This window comes from Ostrinia nubilalis, chromosome 6 (genome assembly GCF_963855985.1).
Source record: "Ostrinia nubilalis chromosome 6, ilOstNubi1.1, whole genome shotgun sequence".
In the NCBI taxonomy this organism is placed as follows: Eukaryota; Metazoa; Arthropoda; class Insecta; order Lepidoptera; family Crambidae; genus Ostrinia; species Ostrinia nubilalis.
In genome coordinates, this window is record NC_087093.1 from 18,273,579 (window position 1) to 18,297,723 (window position 24,145).

The 24,145-nt window shown below is 40.0% G+C and overlaps 1 protein-coding gene across 1 annotated transcript in view; it reads left to right on the forward strand.

Moving 5' to 3' along the window:
* LOC135072855 (POU domain, class 2, transcription factor 3L-like) overlaps positions 1–22,662 on the forward strand; it is a 207,480-nt gene extending 184,818 nt beyond the window's left edge. The window contains exons 4-10 of the mRNA XM_063966893.1: positions 10,331–10,378; positions 20,255–20,415; positions 20,638–20,727; positions 20,946–21,030; positions 21,121–21,357; positions 21,714–22,105; positions 22,504–22,662. Coding sequence (XP_063822963.1) covers positions 10,331–10,378; positions 20,255–20,415; positions 20,638–20,727; positions 20,946–21,030; positions 21,121–21,357; positions 21,714–22,105; positions 22,504–22,662 — 1,172 coding nt within the window. The remainder of the gene's footprint in view (positions 1–10,330; positions 10,379–20,254; positions 20,416–20,637; positions 20,728–20,945; positions 21,031–21,120; positions 21,358–21,713; positions 22,106–22,503) is intronic.
* The last annotated feature ends 1,483 nt before the right edge of the window (positions 22,663–24,145 follow it).

Here is a 24,145-nt window from a genome sequence, read left to right on the forward strand (position 1 = left end):
AAAATAAAAAAGTTTGTTTCTAGAAACTTCATAGTTTACATTTTAATCGGCTTCAGAACTCTTCGCGGATTTTTATAGACGTTAAGATTATGACATCGAAACAAATAAACAAAGAAGTTTATTTTTGTAACAATAAACTATAGGAAAATAGTAGACTCAGATAATGAAGTAAGCATAAAAGCTCACTGTGGTCTTTAGATTAAACTATCTAAATCACGCTACATATTTTGGTTCGTGAACAATAAACAGAATGCCGAGCGCCGATAGCATCGCGCGGGCAGTTGTCAGCGCGCAGATCGGCGATCGGCCGCTCGTAATAAGCGCCGAGACAATTGGCTATTCTTTGGCTATGTAATTGCTGTTTTTCGTTGACGAAACTAAACGGTACTTACACAAAAGGACAATGTTCGTTCTCCATACATTGTTCGCCTAAGAACCAACAATTTTGACATTTACTACCCGAAAGCGAAATAATACGATTCTGTGTGTAAGAACAATGATTCCTGATGGACACTTGCCATAAAATTAATGATTAAGAATATTAAATCACAGCGATTTTATAATATGTCGTTTATGACAACATGGCGTCTAATGTATTAAGTGAATGTATGAACACCGATTCGCGAAAAATGTTTTGTATTGTCGTCACGCCGAGTCGCAGTCAAATAGTATAAAATAATAGAACAAGTTTTAGAAATACAACTCGGCATTCCACTTTTATAATATGCCCACATATTGCACGTAAATAAACAACATGAATCGTAGGTTGTTTCCACCCTTGTCATCTGACACATGAAATAAACTCCTATTGTATTATAGATATCGAAGCCGAATCGTATATAATAATAGAATGGGTTTTGGAGATCACTCGGGGTTCCACTTTTATAAAATACCTACATTTGCATAAAAATAACACGAATCATGAGTTTTCTTTTCACCATTTACATCTGACACGAGATAACAAACTCCTATCTCCATGACTACCGTCGTAGTCTATGCCAAAGACTACAATATTTTAAGCAAGAAGTTTCAAACCTTAGCGGCTACGGTAACCCCTGGGCCACATACATCGTGATAACATTCGGTCGACACTGGAACGAAGTCTTGCGATTATGCAAAAAAGCATCGTATTCTAGTGCGGCTATATCACGTTCAACCGGGGTTTTAATTCGACTAAAGTCCTGACTAAAGACTGGAAGAAAATACGCCGCATTGTATGAGCACTTCGTGTTCGCTAAAGCGGCTTCAGATCTAGAGCCCACATAGTTTTCTTTCCAATAATATCCGCAAGTAGCGCTGCATGATCTTTACAACAAAAACGGCAATAGTTATTAAGGTGCCAAAATTATATGATTACTTTGGCACGGTATTATACACGTTCGAAGATTTGTCATTTTCATTCATTTCATCATCATCATCATCATTTCAGCCACAGGACGTCCACTACTGAACATAGGCCTCCCCCAATGACTTCCACATCGCACGGTTGGTAGCGGCCTGCATCCAGCGCCTTCCCGCTACCTTTATCAGGTCGCCGGTCCACCTTGTGGTGGGTTGACATTGCAGAATATGACTTTTGATAGGTTCATCATAGAATTCGGCGGGGATATCCTCACGGAGGAAGTTCGTAAAAGGGCGGAACAAGATCTTATAATAATGCAAGGCCGAAGCTGTAACGCGCGTGCTCCTACGTGTAATCCGGCGAGTATACAATAAATAGTAATGTCTGGTAAATAGTGGTAATACGTATCGTTCGTTCGTTCGTTTCAGCCGAAAAGACGTCCACTGCTGGACAAAGGCCTCCCCCAAGGATTTCCACGAAGACCGATCCTGCACCGCTCGCATACAGGCACCTCCCGCGACCTTCACCAGATCGTCGGTCCACCTAGTGGGAGGCCTGCCCACGCTACGTCTTTCGGCTCGTGGTCGCCACTCAAGAACTTTCCTGCCCCAGCGGCCATCAGCTCTACGAGCTATGTGCCCCGCCCCGTCTATGTCTATATGCGCTACGATTACAGGGTATCATTTTGCATAGTCGCAAGACTTCACTCCGCTGCTGTCAAATCAATGTCGCATAATGTTATCGCAATGTGTGTGGCACTTGAATGACAATGAAAATCAGGGTTACCATTTTATAAGATCTCCTCACTATTGAGGGTAACAAAGTAACATTAATAATCTAGCCATTAATTACATTTATTACCTATACGAGAAAGTAAAGCAACATGCGGTTTTATTTTAATTTGTAAAATATTTGTAACAGTTTGTTCCAAGTTTAGTTTTACAACAGTATTGCTGTTTCAGCTGTCACTGTGAAGCTTTGGGAAAATAAATAAATACAAAAAATATTAACATAAATATTTATTTAAGTTTTTATGTTCATTATCATAATATGCCAATTTAAGTTACACTGTGTGACAGTCTTTGACACTAAACAAACTCTTCAGCTTAATAATACCTACCTACAGGGCGTTTTTATAGTTACTCTTGCTGATGAAACAAGAAGGGTTGATTCTACTACTGAAATACAACTACTTTTCTTACAGGACCAATATCAAATTCTCAAAAAAATTCACATCCTCGTGATGGTAATAATTTCTATGGAGATTTTTTTTTTTTATATTCGGTCTCTTGGGATAAGTTATTCCATTTGAGCAGTAGAATTAATCCTTTTTATTTGATCACATATAAAAATAACACAAGTGTGTGTGTTTAGGAAAACTTCTTCTTTGGTATGGTATCACTACGGAGTTATAATGTCGGCAACTCTGTATCACTGACTTGTAACTTTCAAACAGTATGAATAATAAGGGCACCACATTGGTTTTCTTTCTGAAAAAAGGCTTTCACTTTTAGTACTAACCCTTTAGCACTATTTCATTGAAATAAAAATACAATAAACGCACAGAAGACTGAAATTGAGTCAACTGACGTGACATTTATAATTTGTTGACATTATGACAGTTTGACAAGACTAGGGATTGAAAAAGTTTTAATTGAAAAAGTAAAATGACAATTTATTAAAACGATTCACAAGGATATAATCGATTAAAAATATTTATAAAATGTTCTGATACTTGCCTGTAGCGATTATCCAATCCTGGTTTCTACTGAAAAACTACTTCGTGGCAAGATTTTAATAAAATAATAAAATCTTTATCTTCTCTTTCACAATCTATAAAAGTTCATTTGGTCTATTATTAATGTGCTATGAATGAGGGTTTTCGCGATTGAAAAATCCGCGAGATGGCAATACACATTGCAGCATTTGGACCTCACGTCTACGTATTGCCATCTGGCGGATTTTTCAATCGCGAAAACCCTCATTGGCATAGATTATGAGAGACTGGCAACTATACTAGGTTGATATATGTTTCTCACACTTCAACTGGCATTGGATTCAACATCGGATTCTGACACTTTTACAGTTATGATACCATGAATATCAGTTTATGGTCCTAATTATTTTTATTTTATTTACGACCTTCGACCAGTTGGACACTTTAGATAGCTTCTTGTAATAGTGTCAATATCTTTTTAGCTTTTAACGCAAATCTAGTCTTCAAAGCAGTTTAATCGATTTATTTTATTTTCAAAATCGATATTTTATTGTCTATGATGGCCGCAGGAACATCACTATACATGGACTCCCAGCAATAAAGTACGGTAATGCCTCGTACAGATTTTATCGGCAAAAATTATGGAACTTGATAGGTTTTAGACCATGCCACGCACCAAAACGTCCGGAAGTTGTAATAGTATTATAGAATAAACGTTAAAAGACTTATTTATTTAATTTTTCAATGCTTAAGTGTCCATTAGAACGAAAGGGTGCTTAATGTATTAAAAAAAATAGAAAATAATTATGATGGGTTAATGTTTTTTGGCGGTTTTTTAGGCGGTTTCTGACAATGTCCTTTAACAACCTCCATGTCGATAGCTGTAACTTTATGGATTCCTTATGGCGAGTTGAATTATTACATTAACGAACAATCCTTACCATAATTAAGGCATGGCCCCAATCCAAGGAAAATCTGATAAAATATCCTAAAAAGTAGCATTACGCAAAATTTTACGAGACGAAAATAGTGCAGACGGTATGTTACAAAACAAATGAATCGGTCACCAGCTGATACCTTGTCTTTTACGAGTTTATGAATAAACACATTAGGGGCCACCTGCCGCCGGCCCGCCGGCCCGCCGCGCCCGCTGCAGCGGCGAGATTTATGGCCGTCCGGCGGAATGGCCCCCGCGAGATCGGCGGCGGACAGACACATGTTTTGTCTATAAACACATACGCTACAGGCATTTGCAAACTACCCAACTTTCCTCAACGATATTGGTTGCACTAGCTTCTGCCCGCAGCTATGCTCGCGTAGTCGCGTGGGCTTTAGCCTGCCACAGTCTTTATTGTGTGCAATTATAACTATGTAAAACTTAATTGTAATTAATTAATTAAATTGAAACAAAATTTTTCTTAATCCCAATTTACAGAAGTTCCAAATGGTATCTATACTAAAATTGTATCGTTGCAGTGGGAAATTGCGAAAAGCTCTACCAAAACAATTTTAGGAATTAATTAGGTACCCAACCATATTTTATGGCCTCATGAACAATACAAATGAAATACAAGTATTGCGTAAACGGCAATTCATATTTTTATATTAAAACACGCTATAAACAGTAAGTCAAAATACGATTATTAGCTATTTCAGTTTCCGCCCCTAAACGGGGTAGTTATCACGCTCAACCCTTCGAGGAGGCCGCGACCCTCGCGACACCTCATAAAACTCGCGAATATAGAAATCAGTGTTCATGCAATGTCCGCGAGTGAAACAAGGGGCCCGCGCCCTCGCCGCGCCCTCGCTGACCGCCGCTACGGCGTAGCAGACGCTACGAACCTCAATTTGCTACGAATATTATCCATCCGAACTAATTAGATATTAAAATTCCTAATGATGGACGATAAATTGATATTCCAGAATGAAACAGCTCAAGGCAGTCGTTTCACAAGATCAAAATACGATTGTACGTCATTAAGAAAATTCAGCGGAGCATGACGAAATATTAATTATAATTTAAGTAATATCTATAAATAGTCGATTATTAATAAATAGTTTGTGCTTGAACTAGTTTTCACCGAACGTTTTTAATATTATTTATGCTCATTTATTTAAACTTCTCTCTTGAAGTAGTTATAGAAATAATGAGATATATCCATCCGGTATGAAAAGTAGTACGGTGGCTGTCGGTTTAAGTTATTTGTATCCGTATTCTGATAAGTGCGCATGTTTGCGCTCCGTTGTCATTGTGTCGGTTTAAAGGTGTGTTTGAATGTGTCCCAAAAAACGTAATGCAAACATTTGCGAATAAAACAACACGATTGAGAGCTGCGTAAACAGTTCGAAGAAGGATCTCACAAAAGACGGGCAATTTCTTATTCAAAGTAGCAATATGTGGCCTAAACAAACACGGGCACATTACGTAAATGCATTCGCTGATCACGATGCATGAGGAGGCTCAAAGTGAGTTGCGGCGGGGGCGCGGGGCGCGGGGCGCGGGGTGGAATTAAACTTTCATCGGTCAGTATTTGCGCGCATTACCATCACAAAGATTCAGAGCAGACCTCACTGGCGGCAGACCTGCCCGGCCCCGCGAGTGCCGCACAAACACTCCTCGTAGAGTTATTCTGAACGTACACGTGTGTTAAGTTGCAATTCTTATGTACCGATATCGCATATCCGAAGTCGCAATTCCGTTCAAATCTTAAACCATACATCAAAAAATAACATCGGACTGCAATAAATGAGAATTTATCAAAATTTGTCCAAGTCTATCCTCCCGCAAGTCTACACGGACCCTGCATATTGTTACGCCCTCCACCTCCGACCTCCGACCTCCGAAGTTTACATTCTTATTCATCGCCTTTAATCGAGACCTCCGCGATAGCCGCGATCAAAGGGCCCTTACGTCGGCCATCTCATTTCCTATTTCAATGCAAACACTCTACCTTTTTCGCTGCATATTGTACTACTGGATACGTTGACTGAAAACTATTGAAAAAATATATTGCTCAGAAAAGCTTTTAGTACTAGAATGTTAATAATATGGCGGGATTGTGATAATTTAAAATTCATTTAATGTTACAAGTTAAAGTACAACAATGCGGCTTTCTTGTCGTAAGAAATTAAGATGTATTTGTCCAAGTCTGTAAGTAGATGAGACTAATGAATATGTATCGGCGATTTGAAAGCAGCACATATTCGGGCGTCATCATTTACACGTCGACAATGGCACGATGGAGGCGCAGATAGTAGAACACTCCGCTTGATAATAACGCTGTAACGATTCTCGGCACACGCTCCGAACGATTCGAACCAACCTTTTTTTTATCAAACCCGATATCGGAATTCGCGCATCGGTTAGCCGAACCCGTCGTTCCCCTTTCCTAAAAAATTAAACAGCTTTTAAGCGCGCATCGCGTCGAAAGCGAAAAAAAATCATCTCAGGTAATCGAAATAATGGCGAGGTCGCGTGAAAAAAATTCACTATAAGGGCGGAAAAAGAAACGGATTCGTACAAAAAAGTCCAAATTTTAATACGTCGGTTGGAGGGTGCGGGGCCGCGGGGCGCGCTGCCGCCGTCAGTGTGCCTCCGAGCGCCGACCGAGCGCCCGCCGTGTGCTCCGCTCGCGCTCCCGTCCGCTCGCTCCAACCATGGTGCTCTCCGCCTGCGTACGCGCCTCCGCGCGGACCTACTGCAACCCTTACCGTGAGTACCGCCGTCGCAACTCTGTTGGACTTTCATTCAGTTTCAGGGACTTTTTACGAGTATTTTCCCGAAAAATCACATTTTCATGTTAACTGAAAAAGAGTACAGTTTATCTCTTGGTGGATTTTGAGCAACAACAGTGATTATTGTTAATGAACTTTGTCTAAGAAAATAAGTATTTATGATATACCTTTTTTCCATAGTGTAATGTAGAGCCGATAGAATAAAACATAGGTATATTACTTATTCAAAACTTTGTTCATATAATTTATCAAGAGTATAAACTCTTTATTGCAAACTTACTGTAACGAAAGCCAAACTGTATCCAAAATCTCTAATACATACGTTAACGTCTATTTCAGTGAATGAATTTGGATTCCAATTAGCCAATGCTCTTATTAATTAAGCAATAGGCAAATGTTATAATTATGATACAGTACATAGGATTTTTCGCTATTGTGTCTACTCGGAAAGGTAAAATGCCCTGAAGCGTTGATTCATTTTATAGCTGCTCTTGTTTTAGTCATTGCCTTATCTCTCTAGCTGTAAATATTATGAAAAAAAAACTAAATACACCATAATTTATTCTTTCTGTTTATATTTTTTATGCAGATCTTCAGAAATATTGTATCGATTATAGTGTTGAATAAATATGCAAATGTCACTAGCCGGCTCTGGCCGCGCCTCGAGCTGTGGCCCGCGTCAACAAACGCTCAACATGTTGAAGTGTACACCACACTTTTGTATCATTACTCAATGAATATACAGTCTTACTCAGATAAAATAGAAAATACATTTTTAATGTACACATTCTCGTACTCATAATTATAGCCTAGTAAAAGAACTTATTATGGGAATTATTAAAAATAATTAAATAATTCTTCTCTATAAATTAAAATGAGTACCTACTTTTTAATTAATATGTATTTAGATTAATGTTTTGTGAGAAAGATTATATTAAATAATAGTATATGCTATGTATGCCCTTCGCAATAGATATCCTAATTTAAACCTACATTCAGTCTGTATTTGACCCAAAATATTATTGTAAAACAAAATAGTAACTTGCAATTTGCAATTAATTGAATGAATAATTAAAATTAACCAATAAGGAAATTAAAGCTTAACTTTAAAAAATATTTGCATATGACGCAGTTATTTTATTATACTACTAATGAGTAGAAATTTGTAATTGTGTAATGTTTTGCGTCAGCAGATCAATATAATGGGTTCATAACAACGACTATTGTGATTATGCACCTAGCTTATTAATATTCATGTTACACAATATCCAATTAAAAGTTTCATTCATTTTTTAAATCGTATGATGCAATCCGCTATAATACAGACATATTCTTTTTTACAAATTCGGCCTAACGCTTACATTTGGAAGGATGCGGCGCAAAAAACAAACAACTACACATTTTGGGGTAAAAAATGTTTTATCCGCGATAATATAGCGCGGCGTTATTTCTCCGAGTGTACCCTTTTTGCGAGCAATGCTAAATGCGCGTCACAAAAAGCCGAAGCTCCGCGATGACGTTTCAATAATCGCAACTCCCGCGCACAAAGCTGTTTTTTGGCCCGTAGACGTGGATCACAGTTTTTTAGCGTCCTGCTCTACGATTACCCCAACATTTGAATGGCGCGCATACGCTCGGCGCAAATCTTTATCCGCTACGTTGGCGCATTGTGCAAAGATTACCTGAGACAGGTACATGTCGTCTTCCCACGTATTTATTTATGCAAAAAATCCTTTTCAAAATATACTTCGTTTTTGTTTCTTTTTTATCATTTATTTTGTATAGATATCTTCGTAGCAATTCGTAGCAGCGTCGTAGCATACTCGTAGTCGTAGACTTTCCTTAGTGCTTATCGTAGTAATAAAATGTTAATGCTTGTGTATGTTTTGGGGGTGGGCTATATAGAACAAAGAAATGTGAATATTCAAAATCAATTATGGATTAATATCAGTCGTCACACACTTTACATTGTATTAATAATATTATTTAGTTCAAATAACAGTAATTCATTCGGCATTGATCGTAGTTTAATGCCTACATAATTAATCAGTTAATTATGTTGTCTCTTTGACAAGTTTCGTTAAAATCAATTTTGTCCAATTGGTGTTATAAAACGGTGGAAATGCCTGAGCGCAGCCCGCGGTAACCCGATGAGGCAACTCTACAGCTTCGAGATTATCCTCCGAATCGTGTCGTCTAATTAGTTAATCTCATTACGTATTGATGCCGCACCTTAATTCGAATACTGATATCGTTTTAAATTAATCAGCTACCTACTTCGTAACATTGTCTTTATGTTAGTTTTAGCGAAATATGTGAGTGTTTACGAAGTAAAAAGCTTTAATCTGCGGTAACATGCAGATTACAAATAGTTTAAATTATACTAAAATATATAACTTGCCTTTTCAGCCTCTGCTCCAGAAGCGTCTCAAGTAGATACCATAACAGTTAATTAGTTTATTATCCCGACTCTCAATGCACTATTTACTTTCACGCTTCTACTTATATTTTTAATTATTGCACGCCCTTTGAACACAGCAGCTCGTAACACTAGGATAACGTTTTTATAAGATCTTTTATAATAAAGATTTATAATTATGTTTAAAATTGTAAGGTGATTAGTAGCTTTTTATTTTTAATAGTTCATACACATCAGAACAAACCATTTCAGACATCATTAAGGAACACAGTTACTTGTGACCTCATCTTCATAAAGAAGTGTCTGTGTGCGGTTGAAAATGGAGGATGCATTAGCACTTGACATAAAAACTGCGAATACTAGTACCACAGCCAGCGCGTTGTACGAGGGCTCTACAGATATTAACTATTGTCACATCAAAGTAAGGTGCGATAGTGTTGATTGGAAACAAAACACAATCAAAACATAATGCACCAAATGAAATCATTATAAATTACAAGTTACAATTAATCAAAAATATCTTAAACATTTTTATGTGAGTTACATCTTCTTTTACTATAAAAGCGAAAAGTCACTGACTGATTGACTGACTGACTCATTTATCACGTCCTTTTCGAACGTTGGTGCTCACTAAGATCGGATTTTACGAAACTAAGGGAGTAAAACGGGATCCACGCGTACAAAGTTGCGGGCGGGCGCTATTTTCGGTATAAAGACATCGAAAAAGAGATAAACGGTCATTTGATACCAACAATTTACAACTGACAGACTCTTAAAGAAATGCGATACCCGCCATACTTAATTGGTTTGTAGAAAATTAACAATGTGCCTACTTAAACTTCCTTGTCAAACCTGCGCGGCGGGTGTGAAGGCGCGATAAGCTCCTTACGTGCCGCGCGAGCTTGCGGCTGATCGAGTTAGTGACACGGCCCTGCTGCTAATCGCCGGCGTCGCCGAGGCCGCGTGCGTGCGCGGCAAACGCGCGCCATGAGCGCCCGCGTGCGCTCGGCCGCTCGCGCGGGTCGGTTGCGTAGAGCTTGTTAAGTTTATGCGAACTTCAATAGTGCCATTTGTTATTCTCTAGCTAGATATTAACCGACGTGTTTGTTTGTTTCAGAAGAGTCGGGCGAGCTTATCAAGTCGCCGTCGCCGCCGCCGAGCCACGGTACGTACCGCACAAAGTCGCGCATCCTGCTGCTAACTACCGCCTAATTAAGCCGCAGACGTCGTGTCTGCAGATTGGCAGCGATCGATTCAAAACCGTTAATTAGTATAGAAAATGAGAAACAGCAAGCGTACATGAAGTCTAATTGATTATTATTAGTAGTACACGTGACGCGGCGTTACCGTCCCGGCCAATTAGTAGTCGTTAATTAATGAGGGCTGCAGTGTCGAGCTGATCTGGTCAGCGGAGCCAACGACCGACAATGCAGAACATCATTACATTCATTATTTTATATTAAACTTTATTGCACAGAAAAAACGGGTAGGCAGGCTTAATGCCATGAAGCGTTCTGTTCGAACCACACTTTGGCCCGAGCAGTAAGTAGATATTAATTAATATTGTGTAATTATCATTTATTGCATCAGTGAATGAACACGAGTGTAATATTAATCACCTGTCACATCACCAGCAGCCAACTACCGACGGCTTCTCATCTTATTTGTTTATTGCGTCAGAGGTGTGTGTAAAGAGCTTTGTAATTTCCAAATAGTTGTTCTGCCAATATGCTAAATTCATAACCCACGCATTAATTATAATAACTTATTGCAATTTATAATAATATATTTATTAATTAAGTATTGGAGCACCAAATAGTTGCACAACAATTAACCAATTATTTAGTAATAAATATAGATAAATGAAAAATTATGATCATTAAAGACATAACTTATTATTGAATTAGAAGAACAAAACATTTAAAATTATAAACTTATAAAATAAAAAACGCGCCGCGAAATTAGAGGTGTTGGCGCTTCTCGGGTCCTCGGGCTTCTTCGACATCAATCGGCCATCATCGGCTCCGCGCGAGGCGCCGGCACACTCCGTACGTGCCCGACGCCCACTCAGCCTCACGACCGTCACCGGTGTCAGACGCGGCCCTCCCACGTAGGCGCGAACTAGCGATATATTTAATCATTACACCTATGAAATACAGTCCGCCTTTAATTTATATCTTAAGTCTAGTAAGACACCTAACAGAGGTATTTATTTTTAACTTAATATGCACTTATTTTATGGATTTGACGTCACCGGTAATGTGTATAATTCAGGCATAGTATAATAATGAGTATTTCATAGTTCAGGTATTCATACCTAGGTCAGGGTGGAAACGATAAGTGATCTCACTCGATTATTTCTAAACTATACACGATATTGAGAAACTGGTTACTGATCCTGAAAGTGCTTCAAGAGTTCAAACGATACCAATATGTATTGGGTTTCAGAATAACATAAAACTATCCGAAAATTCAATGTTTCCAGCTTCCATACTAAATGTATGCCAACCACACAATATTAGAAGTGTATTTAAAAAAAAACCGGCCAAGTGCGAGTCGGGCTCGCACACCGAGGGTTCCGCCGTACAAACGTAGCGGTTTACAATTTATGACGTATTAAATCAAATTACTTACTTGATTCCGTTGCGAGTAGTGGCGAATTTCAAAATATGCGGTATGATTTTTTTTTTTTTTTTCCTATATTTGCATTATAGGTAGGTACCTACCTCAGCGTTTTGAATTTTTGCGTTGATTTAGAATTTCTCACAGTTTAGAGGCAATTAGATTTAAGAAGTGTTTGATATGAATTTCTACGCGTTCATGTGAAAAAGGGTAGGTAGTAAGTTTATAATTATTAAAAAAATATTTTATGTCATGTAAGCAAAAATAATATTTTAAATTTTATATAACTTCAAATTTATCATTTTCGCAATTTTTCCTTTATCTGTACTATATAACGTTGCTTCGTGCCGAATTTCAAGATTCTGAGTTCACAGGAAGTACCTTGTAGGTTTTGATTCCCTAGCGTGTGACGGAAATTCGTCTAAGGTGTCGGTATAAACTGCTGTATCTTTTGATCGCGTTAACTTAGAAGTTTGATTTTTTTACTTCTTAAAGGGACAATAGATCTAGGTATTTGGTATAAATTTCAATTTGATACCTTTATTCGTTCGTGAGAAATAAGGTAGTAAGTTTCATTTTATTAAAATATTTTTATTATATTATATAACTAAAAAAATGTAATTTTCGCAATTTTTCCTATATCGTCACCGTCGTGGCAGAATTAAATAACTGACACTTTTGGCAAAAACCACTTTTTCCAGTTTTTGTATAGTAGAAAGTGTTACCTATATTTTGATCTTACTCTCGTGGCAATATCTATGATATTTCCAAAGATATCTTCAGTTTAGTGAAACTATTGACCATAAATTACAACTCTGTTTGTTGTAGAATTTACGTGGCAAAACTGAATAAGTGACTTTATTTAATTCTGCCTCAACTCACTGCGAAACATTGCTTAAAAATACTTGTACTAAGAAAGTCAATAAGTGACTTTATTTAATTCTGCCACAACTCGATCCGAAACATTGCTTCAAAATACTCGTACAATTGTGTTTTTGATTTATTTCATTTTTGTAACATTACTTTAAATGTTACTTTTAATTTCAATGTTCATTACTCAGATGTTGAATTTGGATAGTTACCTTCATCATCATCATCATTTCAGCCATATAGGACGTCCACTGCCGAACATAGGTCTCCCCCAATGATTTCCAATATGACCGGCTGGTAGCGGTCTGCATCCAGTGCTTTCTTGCTACCTTTATGAAGTCCACGTTGTCCTTTCCGGTACGTGTCCTCCACTCCAGAACCTTGCTGCCCAATCGTCTGTCAGTTCTTCGTACTATGTGCCTTGTTTCTTATACAGAAAAACCGAGCATAGCCCTCTTCAAAGCACGCTGTGCAACTTTGAGCTTATTTATAAGGCCTATAGTAAGAGGCCGCGTTTCCGAGCCGTATATCATCAGTGGTAACACAAACAGATACATACAGATTGTAGATGTCTTTAGGCACTGAGATATTTTGGATGAAAGGATGTTGTGTAGTTTCCCGAACGCTGCCCAGCCGAGTTGGATTCGACCTCTTTCTCTACCTAGCTGAAACGTTTGTCCGAGGTAGACATACTTGTCAACAATCTCGAGATTCGAGCTCTTAACCGAAACTGGGTAGGGCGCAACATAGACATTCGACAAAAGCTTCGTTTTTCCATGTTGTTCACCCGAAGGCCTACCTTTTGGGAGATTTAGGTCTTCGAGCATTGTGCCGAGGTCTTCCAGTGATTTTGCCATGACCACACAATATCGTCGGCAAACCGAAGGTGAGTGATGTACTCGTCGTTGATGTTTATACCGAATCCAATGCAGCGGTAAATAGTTTCGGAGATCCGGAGATATAACACCTACCTCATGCCTCTCTGCAGAGGAATCGCCACTCCTGTTTGTACTCGGACCAACATGGCGTTTCTGTACAAGCACTTCAGCACCTCGATATGTACCGATACTTTTCAGAAACCGGCTTGTTCGGGAGGCTGAAACTTGCTGAAAGTCATCGAACCTACGCGCGTGATCATTCGTGATAACTTTCGAAAACAGCTTGTAGACATGACTCAGGAGCGAGATTGGTCAGTAATTCTTCAGCAAGGTTTTATCCCCTTTCTTGAAGAAGAGTACCACCACGCTTCTGTTCCATGCCTCTGGCGTTGTTCCCTGGAGTAAGACGAAGTTAAATAGTCTCTGAAGGACTTGACTTTAATATCGATGTTCCACCCGCGTTCAGAAGTTCCGAGGTTATTCCGTCATTATTCGGTGCCTTGTTGTTCTTTAGGTGTTTGAGAGCCATCCTAATCTCGTATAGGCTGATTATGCTGATATCCACAATTTTGTTGACCTTCCGCAGTCTACAGCTTCGTCAGCTAACTTCGCCCAGTAGAGTAGTCTCTTGCGAACACTCGAGCCTTGGTTCCGCTCTATCGCCTCTTTAATACTATTTGTATTAAAGTTGCGAACATCATGTCGCAAGGACTTCCATCTGTCTATTGAGCTGCCGATGTGCCTTAGCGTCAACGGAGATCTGCAGAGACATTGAACGTTGTTCTGCCATGACGTTGAGGGTAAGGGATCCCTATGGATCCCTAGGGAGAGATCCCTATTACAGTTTTATTGTTTTTGGATTATTTTAATTTTGATATTCATTTCGATGCTGGTTCTTTCAATTGTATTTCAATGTTATAGGAATCTGATGTTGATGGTTACCATACCAATTTGTTAAACATTTATAAGTATTAAATAAGTAGGTATATTCTAGTATTATTTAACAATTTTACAGATTTTGACTAAAATTGCATTGACAAAACAAATAAAATAAAATGAATAAATCAACATTTAGGTCAATAAAAGTGTGGCAAAATTAAACAAGTGTACTTATTCAATGGAAATATTCGTTTTTGTAATACTTCGGTTGTGGCAAAACTAAATAAGTGACAAACAAAAACTAAATAACTGCAACTTAGTTGTAAAATACGGTTGTGGCAGAACTAAATAATTACATTTTAATTTTTTTATTTAAAATAATACAAAGTAATATCATCGAAGAATATTGAATTAATAAAGGTAAATTTGCTGTATAAAATATCAAAAGACCGACAGTAAAATATTTTTACCCTTAAAAGTTATCGCCATTTTTAACGAAAAAAAACACAAAAACGTGAATATCTCGCAACTTTGGTTTTGTCAGTTATTTAATTCTGCCACGACGGTGACGATATTTGCATTATATGACAATGCTTTATGCCAAATTTCAAGATTCTGAGTTTACGGGAAGTATCCTGTAGGTTTTGATTCCTTTGCGAGTGTCGAAAATTTGTTGAAAATATCGACATAATCGGCTGTATCTTTTGATTGGCTTGGCTTAGAAGTTTGATATTTTCACAGCTTAAAGGGACAATAGACCTGAGTATTTCATGTGAATTTCAGCTTGATACGTTCACGCGTTCTTGAGATAAAGGGTCTTGACAGACGGACGGACGGACAACAAAGTGATCCTATAAGGGTTCCGTTTTTTCCTTTTGAGGTACGGAACCCTAAAAATAATAATAAACTTAAAATAATCTCGTAAATTGGGGTGTCTAGGCAATGTATTATTGTCCGTTTTATACTTTACCTAGATAATGTACATACACAATTCCTAGGGATTGAATACCTCTAGAATACTCGCAGGCCCACCAGCAATGTGTAAATTAAATACATAGATTTTGGCCTGTTAATGTTAGTAAATAGATACTTACCCAGTAGGATATAAAAGGACCGAGAAGTGAGAATCCACAACGAGGAAGCTCTTGGCCTGCATCTCACCTGATGGAAAGTGATGATTAAATTTGGCCAAAGGTGGAAGCGAGCTTCACCCGGAATCCTCAACCAGAAAGGAACTGGCTATCTTACCTCTAACTGCCGAAACATAACAATGAGGTCAACGTTGTTGTTAAGGTGACAGACTTAGTTACGATGGTGGTAGAGCCAAGCAGACTTAGAAAGCCTTTCTACCAACCAAACCGAGCCGTCAATTTTGCCCTCTCGTCACGTTTTGTGGCAAAGTCCATTTGATTTTTAGTTATTTTGGTTTGGTTATTTTACAATATATTTAATTATCTTTATTTTTTTAACGTATCAAATCAAATATATTTATTTTGCGAACATGGGTATTACACGTAGGTGTTACAAGTATTTTAGTATCTCCATCTTCCAATAAACAATATTTTAATGACTTGCATATGAAGGGATTTATAGTGCAGCATATCTACGCGTATTTATTTAGTCAAAAGAATGATGATATTACTTTATCTAAATACTCAATGTCAAATAACAACAACATTCTATTGATAGTAGAAGTTCGAGTACCTACCCTGTAATATTTACACAACCTCCCTCTCCGTCTAGGGGCTGTTTGTTTGGGCTTGCAAGAAAGGTGGCGCAGGAGAAAGTTTCAAAGCGCCCTGCCCCTGCGCAGGCACGCGCTCGCGCGGCGCACGCGCAGCTTCCCACCCCTTTGACTCAGCCCCAACTCTTTTCTTCGCACATTACTGTTCGAACTTAATCTTCCCACAACCTGTCGGCCTCCGACTTGCGCGGGGTGCCGTGACAATGCGCGCCGTGATCTGCCACGTCTCGAAGGGTATCGCTGGCACGAGCCACGTGCATAATTTACAGCGGCGACAAATTGCATTCACATTATCTTTTTTTGATTGATTGTTGTTCTAATCATTTTGTTTGCGCTCTGCTCTATAAGGAAAAGTGTTTCTATTCTTGTTGCGTTGAGAAAATAAATGACACTAACATTCTATTCTAAGAGTGCTATTTATCTTAGTCCCCCAATTGTAGACACTGGAGAGCCTTTGCAGCAAAATTACTTTCCTTCCCATTGAATTTAAATTATCAAAAACCTTGAATTTTCTGACTGATTTTAAAGTAGGTACTTCATAAATTACTACACAAAAGCATGGTTGTGCGAGGTGCGAAGAAGTGTGTAAAAGCTTTCAGTCGCTATTACGTATCGTACATGCCTTCTATTTTAATGGCAAAAATAATGTTAGACTAATTCTTAAGATAAAAAGATCATAGAAAACTGTATATTAAATTTTAAAAAACAATGAATGGTGTCATCTTCTATACGTGCGTCATCACTAACTGCTTCAACCCTTTGTTAATCGATTTAAAAGGAAAAGGTCAACAATTCTCATAAAAAAATTCAAAACTGATAAAACTCAGTACTCATAAAAATAACTCATATACTTAAAACTCATTTTATTTTTGCAAGTAGGCTTTAAAAAAGCATTTTACCTACACGTTATTCGGTTGTTAAAATACTCGTTGATGATCATAAAATCTACTAGTACATTATCAGCGAGTAGGTATGTGTTGTGTCTATGGAAGATGACTACCAAGTTGTCACGTTGTGGGGTGCGGGTCTTTTCGGAGTCATTTACATGTAATATCCGGCGCGCCATACATCACGCGGCGCGTGAGCGCTCCTGCGGCGGATATGTGTGGCACCCAACTTATACAAGTACTTATTTAGAATTTTCAGGATAATACCTTTTAAAAATAAATAGTCATCTAATAACACTATCGCATACTACCTACTCATCTAGGTATATACACCTAGATCAGTATATGAGGCAGCAGAACTTTTAGTTAAGGCAGAATATTGAACTTGACTCCCATTTTCACATTATGTTATTGATGGGATATCATTAAGTTTTTACAAAAGAGACATGCCTAGGTTAGGCCACTGCCCCTTAAGTTTGGCTATTCTGCGGGCTATGTCTATATTTTAATAGAATACTTAGAGTAAAATATACAGGGTGTCCCGTAATGTAACGTCAAGCCGGAACTGGGTGTTGAGGCAAGTTGTGCTGGTTATCAGAAAAATATAAAAAAAAAATCTATGTGGCATATTTTCAAAATAGTGGGCATTTAAAAAAAAACAAAAATTTCTACTCCAGGTGACGGTCTTTTTACTCGTGTTGCCACAAATCTTCACTTTTTCCAAATTTTTTTTTTTGTTATGTAACCCTGAATAATGCTTCTCTAAATTGTTATCAAAATTACAAAACCAGCTGCTCCAGCTTGGATAAAAAAAATACATTATTCCCAAAAAAATTTTCTAAATAAAAATTTTGTCTAGTTTAAACTGACTGTACTGAAAAAAAAAAGTACTACGCAAGTGTGGCATGTGACGTCATAATTTGGCGCATTTAGTAAGGATTCCAAAATGGTATAATAAAAAATAAAAAACAAAATGGTATAACACTTGGTAAATTCTTGCTGTAATTGTCGACAATTTTTGGTTTTTTGGAAATAATCCCGTTTTTAACTTTATCTGCCTTGGTTAAAAATTATTATTCTAATGTGCCCAAAATTCAAGTTTCTGTGACTGACTACCGTACAGTCAGTCACAGAAACTTTTGTCACCATGACAGTAATTAGTAGTTGACATACTGTGACAAAAGTCACCCGTGCGTGCGCGCCGTTACTACCTGCTCTGCCTGCACTTGTACTTGGTAACAGGGATAATAAGGATCTGAAGTTTCGGTTATGAATACGGTTACGGATATTACAATAATATTATACCGGTTTCGGTTACGGTCACGGATATGAAATCATTTCAGATTATCCGAAAATTCGGATAATTTCGGTTACGGAATTATTAGAATTTCAAAAATGTAGGCATAATTCAAATAGCAAGATGCTGCGTGACCCACATAGCTACTTTATGTACCAACTAAGAGGACACCTATGTATGATAAAGGTTAAACAGGCTGGCATATTAGATGGTGCCAGGGAATGCCAGACAAGTTGGTAACAAATATTAAGATTTAAGGTACAATTCCAAGACGGGCCGCAGACCGCAAACTGCAAAACTCTATGAAATCGGCAGCGCGGCATTGCTGCTGCGGCGTGTATACTGCAGATTTCATAGAGTTTTGCAGTTTGGAATAATTGTACCCTTAGACTCCGCCTTTATCCGAAATTATCCGTAACTTTTGAATCAGTTTCGGTTACGGTTATGGATATTTTTTTATTTCGGATATCCGATAGTTTCGGTTACGGTTACGGATATCCATAACATCCCTGCTTGGTAAGATGGCCCTCTCCGCCCCGCTCATACCTTTTAAAATGGCTTCTCCACCTCATTTAAGCCAGAAACTTGAATTTTGGGCACATTAGAATAATAATTTTTAACCAAGGTAGATAAAGTTAAAAACGGGATTATTTCCAAAAAACCAAAAATTTTCGACAATTACAGCAAGAATTTACCAAGTGTTATACCATTTTGGAATCCTTACTAAATGCGCCAAATTATGACGTCACTTGCCACACTCGCGTAGTACAATTTTTTTTCAGTACAGTCAGTTTAAACTAGGCAACATTTTTATTTTGAAAATTTTTTTGGGAATAATGTATTTTTTTCATCCAAGTTGGAGCAGCTGGTTTTGTAATTTTGATAACAATTTAGAGAAGCATTATTCAGGGTTACATAACAAAAAAAAAATTTGGAAAAAGTAAAGATTTGTGGCAACACGAGTAAAAAGACCGTCACCTGGAGTAAAAATTTTTGTTTTTTTTTAAATGCCCATTATTTTGAAAATATGCCACATAGATTTTTTTTTATATTTTTCTGATAACCAGCATAACTTGCCTCAACACCCAGTTCCGGCTTGACGTTACATTACGGGACACCCTGTATATAGCACACAATAAAAGATGAATACATGAATGAAAAAATAAATAATAACACAATTAAATTAAAATTAAAATAGCTTTGAGTGACCTGTGCCAAAAAGGTCCCTGGGTCGGTATTAGTAGTGACGTTAAAGGTGCCACGACACTGGTTTTCAGCAACGATCTTAGAGGGGCACTGGGGTCGCCGTAAGCGTCAAAACTAAAACACACAAATTACTATAAAATTACGAAGAAATAAAGTCTTAAACAATTACATTAAACTTGTGTTCAGAATATGAAAACTGCGCTACTATCAAATACTGGATTATTAGTTCCGATTTCTGCCATGTTCGATAAGCTATTAGCTCCGAATCTTTGCTACTTGACAGTTCAGAATCGCTATTAGGTATTATTAATCACTTCATTCAGTCATTAATTAAATAAATTACCGTTTTTAGGGCGGTATAATTTATAAGTTGCGTTTTTTTATCTACCACATACTGGGTAATGGCTCTAAATTTCAGTCTTAGATCCAAATATTGATGATGGCTTTAAAATTAAGACTTAGTATATTCGTATTTTGGTACACTGGGTGTTTGGTTCCTAGTTGACTCGACAATCACTCTATTTCTAATCGAACGCAAATCTTGCACTTTCTTGTACTTGATTGAAAGCCCACGCCAAATCGGTAGCAGAGCTGATAAGCATTCTGAAGTATTTGTTCGGTAACATAAGCATTGTGAAGTGGTTATTGGTGTCCGCAGATGGTTCGGCGAGCGGCGAGGGCGAGATGAGCGGCGACGAGCGGCTGCCGTCCCCGCCGCGCGCGCCGTCCGCGCCGCTGCCGCACGCCGCGCACCCGCACCACGCGCCGCACGCGCACGCCGCCGCCTCCGCCGCCTCCGCCGCCACCGCCGCCGTGCTCGTCAGTACACCCGCTGTCACTACTAACAAACAGGCTTCTTGCTACGAAACAACAATTATTATTCCCTTATCCGACAGACACAAAACGTTCATAAAAATTTATTTCTGTTTAAAATACTTACATTTTTATTCCTATCAGTCTGATTCAATGATTTTCAATCCAAACTTCATTAATTTTCGAGGAATGAACTTTAGTAAATAATGTTGAAATGTTTGCCCACAGAATGCAGCGGGCGCCGGCAACGCGCTGGCCCAGCTGCAGCACCTGCTGCTCACGCAGCACGGCGCGCACTCGCTGCTGCTGCACACGCAGGTGCGTACGATACCACTGTGGTACAATTCAGGATGTTTCGGTAAAAAAAATACACAATATCTATGAAAATTTAATTGCCGTCAAGATTTATCCGTGCTTTTTTTAATATTAATACAAACAAATTTTTTCTTAAAATCCATAGATAAAGAACTGATCGCAAATCCAGCTCATAAAATATGTATTTGAAGTGTTTAAAGCTGAATCGTTTGCCGACTCAGGTGCAGCAGGCGGTGGCGCAGGCGGCGGCGCAGCAGCTGCAGCAGCTGCAGGCGCGCGCCGGCGCACAGCAGCCTCCCAGCCTAGGTAACCGCGCACCGCTCACCCGGAAGCCCCCTCAAGTGATGCGGGAGGGTCTCGTAACGAATGGAGCCATCAAATTGAATGTTTCCGCAGACGGCAGATCTCCGTCGCCGCGGCGGACGCCGCCGGGCGCGGGCGCGTTCCTGACGCCGCACACGCCGGGCTCGGGGCGCGCGCGCTCGCCGCAGCACGCGCTGGCGCTGGCGCACACGCCGCTGCACGCGCACGCGCACAAGCCGCGCGCGCTCGAGCCCGCCGCCGACGACACCGCCGACCTGGAGGAGCTCGAGCACTTCGCCAAGACCTTCAAGCAGCGCCGCATCAAGCTCGGTGGGTGCCGCTCCCTGCTCGCCTGTGTGCACACTTTTCAAACCTTCACTGTGTCGACCGCGAGTCCCTATACGATTTGATCGAATGTAATGTCCGACGGAGTATCACCGTGATGAATAGATAATTTTCAGGAGATTCCCGCCTCAGGCTGTCCGACTTTTTCAAGTTGTTTATTTATTTAAAATTTAGTTTGAGAAGCGACTATAATCGCAACGAAAATTTTAATTTATATTCAGGAGATTAGTTAACTAGAACGCGAAAGCAAAATTTCACGTTTCGATTACATTACATTCTTGATTGTCTAGTATACTAAAAAAAACCCTTAAAATATTGTGACAAGAATGGTTCTCCCGCAGGTTTCACCCAGGGTGACGTCGGCCTCGCGATGGGCAAGCTGTACGGCAACGACTTCTCGCAGACGACGATATCTCGGTTCGAGGCGCTGAACCTGTCGTTCAAGAACATGTGCAAGCTGAAGCCGCTGCTGCAGAAGTGGCTGGAGGACGCGGACTCGTCGCTGGCGGGCGGCGGCGGCGGCGCGGGCGCGGGGCTGGGCGCGGGGCTGGCGGAGGCCGTGGGCCGGCGCCGCAAGAAGCGCACGTCCATCGAGTCCGGCGTGCGCGTGGCGCTCGAGAAGGCCTTCGTGCACAACCCCAAGCCCACCAGCGAGGAGATCGCCGCGCTCGCCGACGCGCTCTGCATGGAGAAGGAGGTCGTGCGCGTCTGGTTCTGCAACCGCCGGCAGAAGGTGAGGCGCCTGCGGCACCGGCTCGCTCCGACGAGGAGAATTAAGGCATAAGATATCGATACGATAAGATATCTCTAACGAAATAAATGTCCAGTTTTCTCTCCCGCCGAAGGTACGACCGTCGGTGAGCCTATCGATCGAGGGTCCCCGGAAACGACCGACATTTTGTGGCCCGAATCGAGCGTGCGCGGGAACGTGGCGTCAGTTTCGTTTTCAGTTAACGTCCAACCGGGGTGCATCTGCGCCTCGACTTTGAAATCTGAAATTCGCCTCGATCGCCATTCACCACATCGACGACGCCACGTTGCCGGACAACTCGGCCAAAAAGTGTCGGGCGTTTACCGGGACCGAAAAAAGTTTCTCGCGACGGGTCGCTCAACCGTGTCCGTTGTCCGCAGGAGAAGCGCATCAACCCGCCGGCGGGCGAGGCGGGCGCGAGCCCGGGCGGCGCGGGCGGCGGCGTGCTGCTGCCGCTGCACCACGCGCCGCACGCGCTGCACGCGCTGCAGCCGCTGCAGCCGCTGGCGCTGCTGGCGCGCGCGCCGCCCCGCGACTGACGCGCCCCGGCCGCGCGAGCGACACACATATCGTCTTGTAAATAGTACGCATCGCAATAATCGGCGTCCCCGGGCGCCGCGTGTACAGACCGGACCGTTAGTGTATATAGGTGTATGTGCGAGGGCGCCGCTCGGCCGGCGCCCGTGTCTGTAAATTAGTGAGTAAGTTTATATTATTATGTGAATTTTTATTTATATACGTTGGAGGGCGGGCGCGCCCCGGACGCCCGGGACGCGGCCGCCCGCGTGCGCGCGCTCGCGCCGGCCCCGCGCCCGGCCCGCTCGGCCCGCTCGGCCCGCTCGGCTCGCTCGGCCCGCTCGGCCCGCCCCGGCCGGGCCCGCGCGGGGCGCCCGCGACCGCGCGCCGCCAGTGATGTACAGAGCTCATATCAGTTAGCGCATGAAGCGTATGTGAGGTGGATGTGTAGAAAACTATCTATATGTTAAAAAGTAAAACATAATAGAGAATATACTTCTGTGTTTTATTTATATTCCATAAAGTTTCCTTAAATTATAACCCTTCCACCCATTTCCTTTTCCATTATAACTATTGTAAAATGGAAGTAAAATAAGTAATGTTGTTTCACATTTGGACTACAATCTGTTTACCTATTACTTAGTCAGACCTCTCCTGCCACCACTAATGCCTGATTTTTGCAGTCAAAAGTCGTTTTGACCGATTATGAGTTTCGACTGTAAAAATTATGTGTGAGTATTTCTCAAAAAAAGTGTACGTAACGAAACGGTAGTAACGAAATAGTAAGGCCATAAGGCTTGTTATACATTGGCGAAATATTGTGAATGCTCTTTATTTATTCAATTCGAAATATTTGTAAGTATGCACCCAAATACGGGGTAATATTATGGGGTTAGAAATAAAATAAGGGAGTAATCATTCATACTATTTTAATAAAATTATTTTTGTTCCATCATGTTTATCCATTTTGAGTCGTTCTCTGTAAGCTTTTTGCCTTTCGGCATTGGTTTTTGGCGGCATTCCTAAAAAAACAAAAGAAGTAATCACGTAAAAACGTAATCTAAATGATTTGATAATTTTTTGCTGGTGGCACTTCTGTAAAGCAGATAGTATCCAATCCTTTTGTTATTAACGCTCTATATTTTTTGAAATTAATTAAGTAGTGAATATTACTATGCTTAGTCAGGTAATAACAGTATACACTCAGCATTATGTTGTACTTTTTCGTAACGTAACGAAATTCGCAAAAAACGTAACGAAATATTAGACAAAATGAGATCAGAAACAAGTATTTTTTTGATAAAATTTGTTACAGCAAATATAAAAGCTTACTAAATGTTCGTACCACACGTATTACAAAAAATGGTTAAATGAAGACTTACCGTTCTATATAAAATCGCTGATTTTACTGCCTGTTACGAAAAAGTAATCCCACAAAACACACACGTTTTCACTAATTTTCGCGATAGATGTTATGGCGGAGACGTCAGGCCAACAGCCATTCAG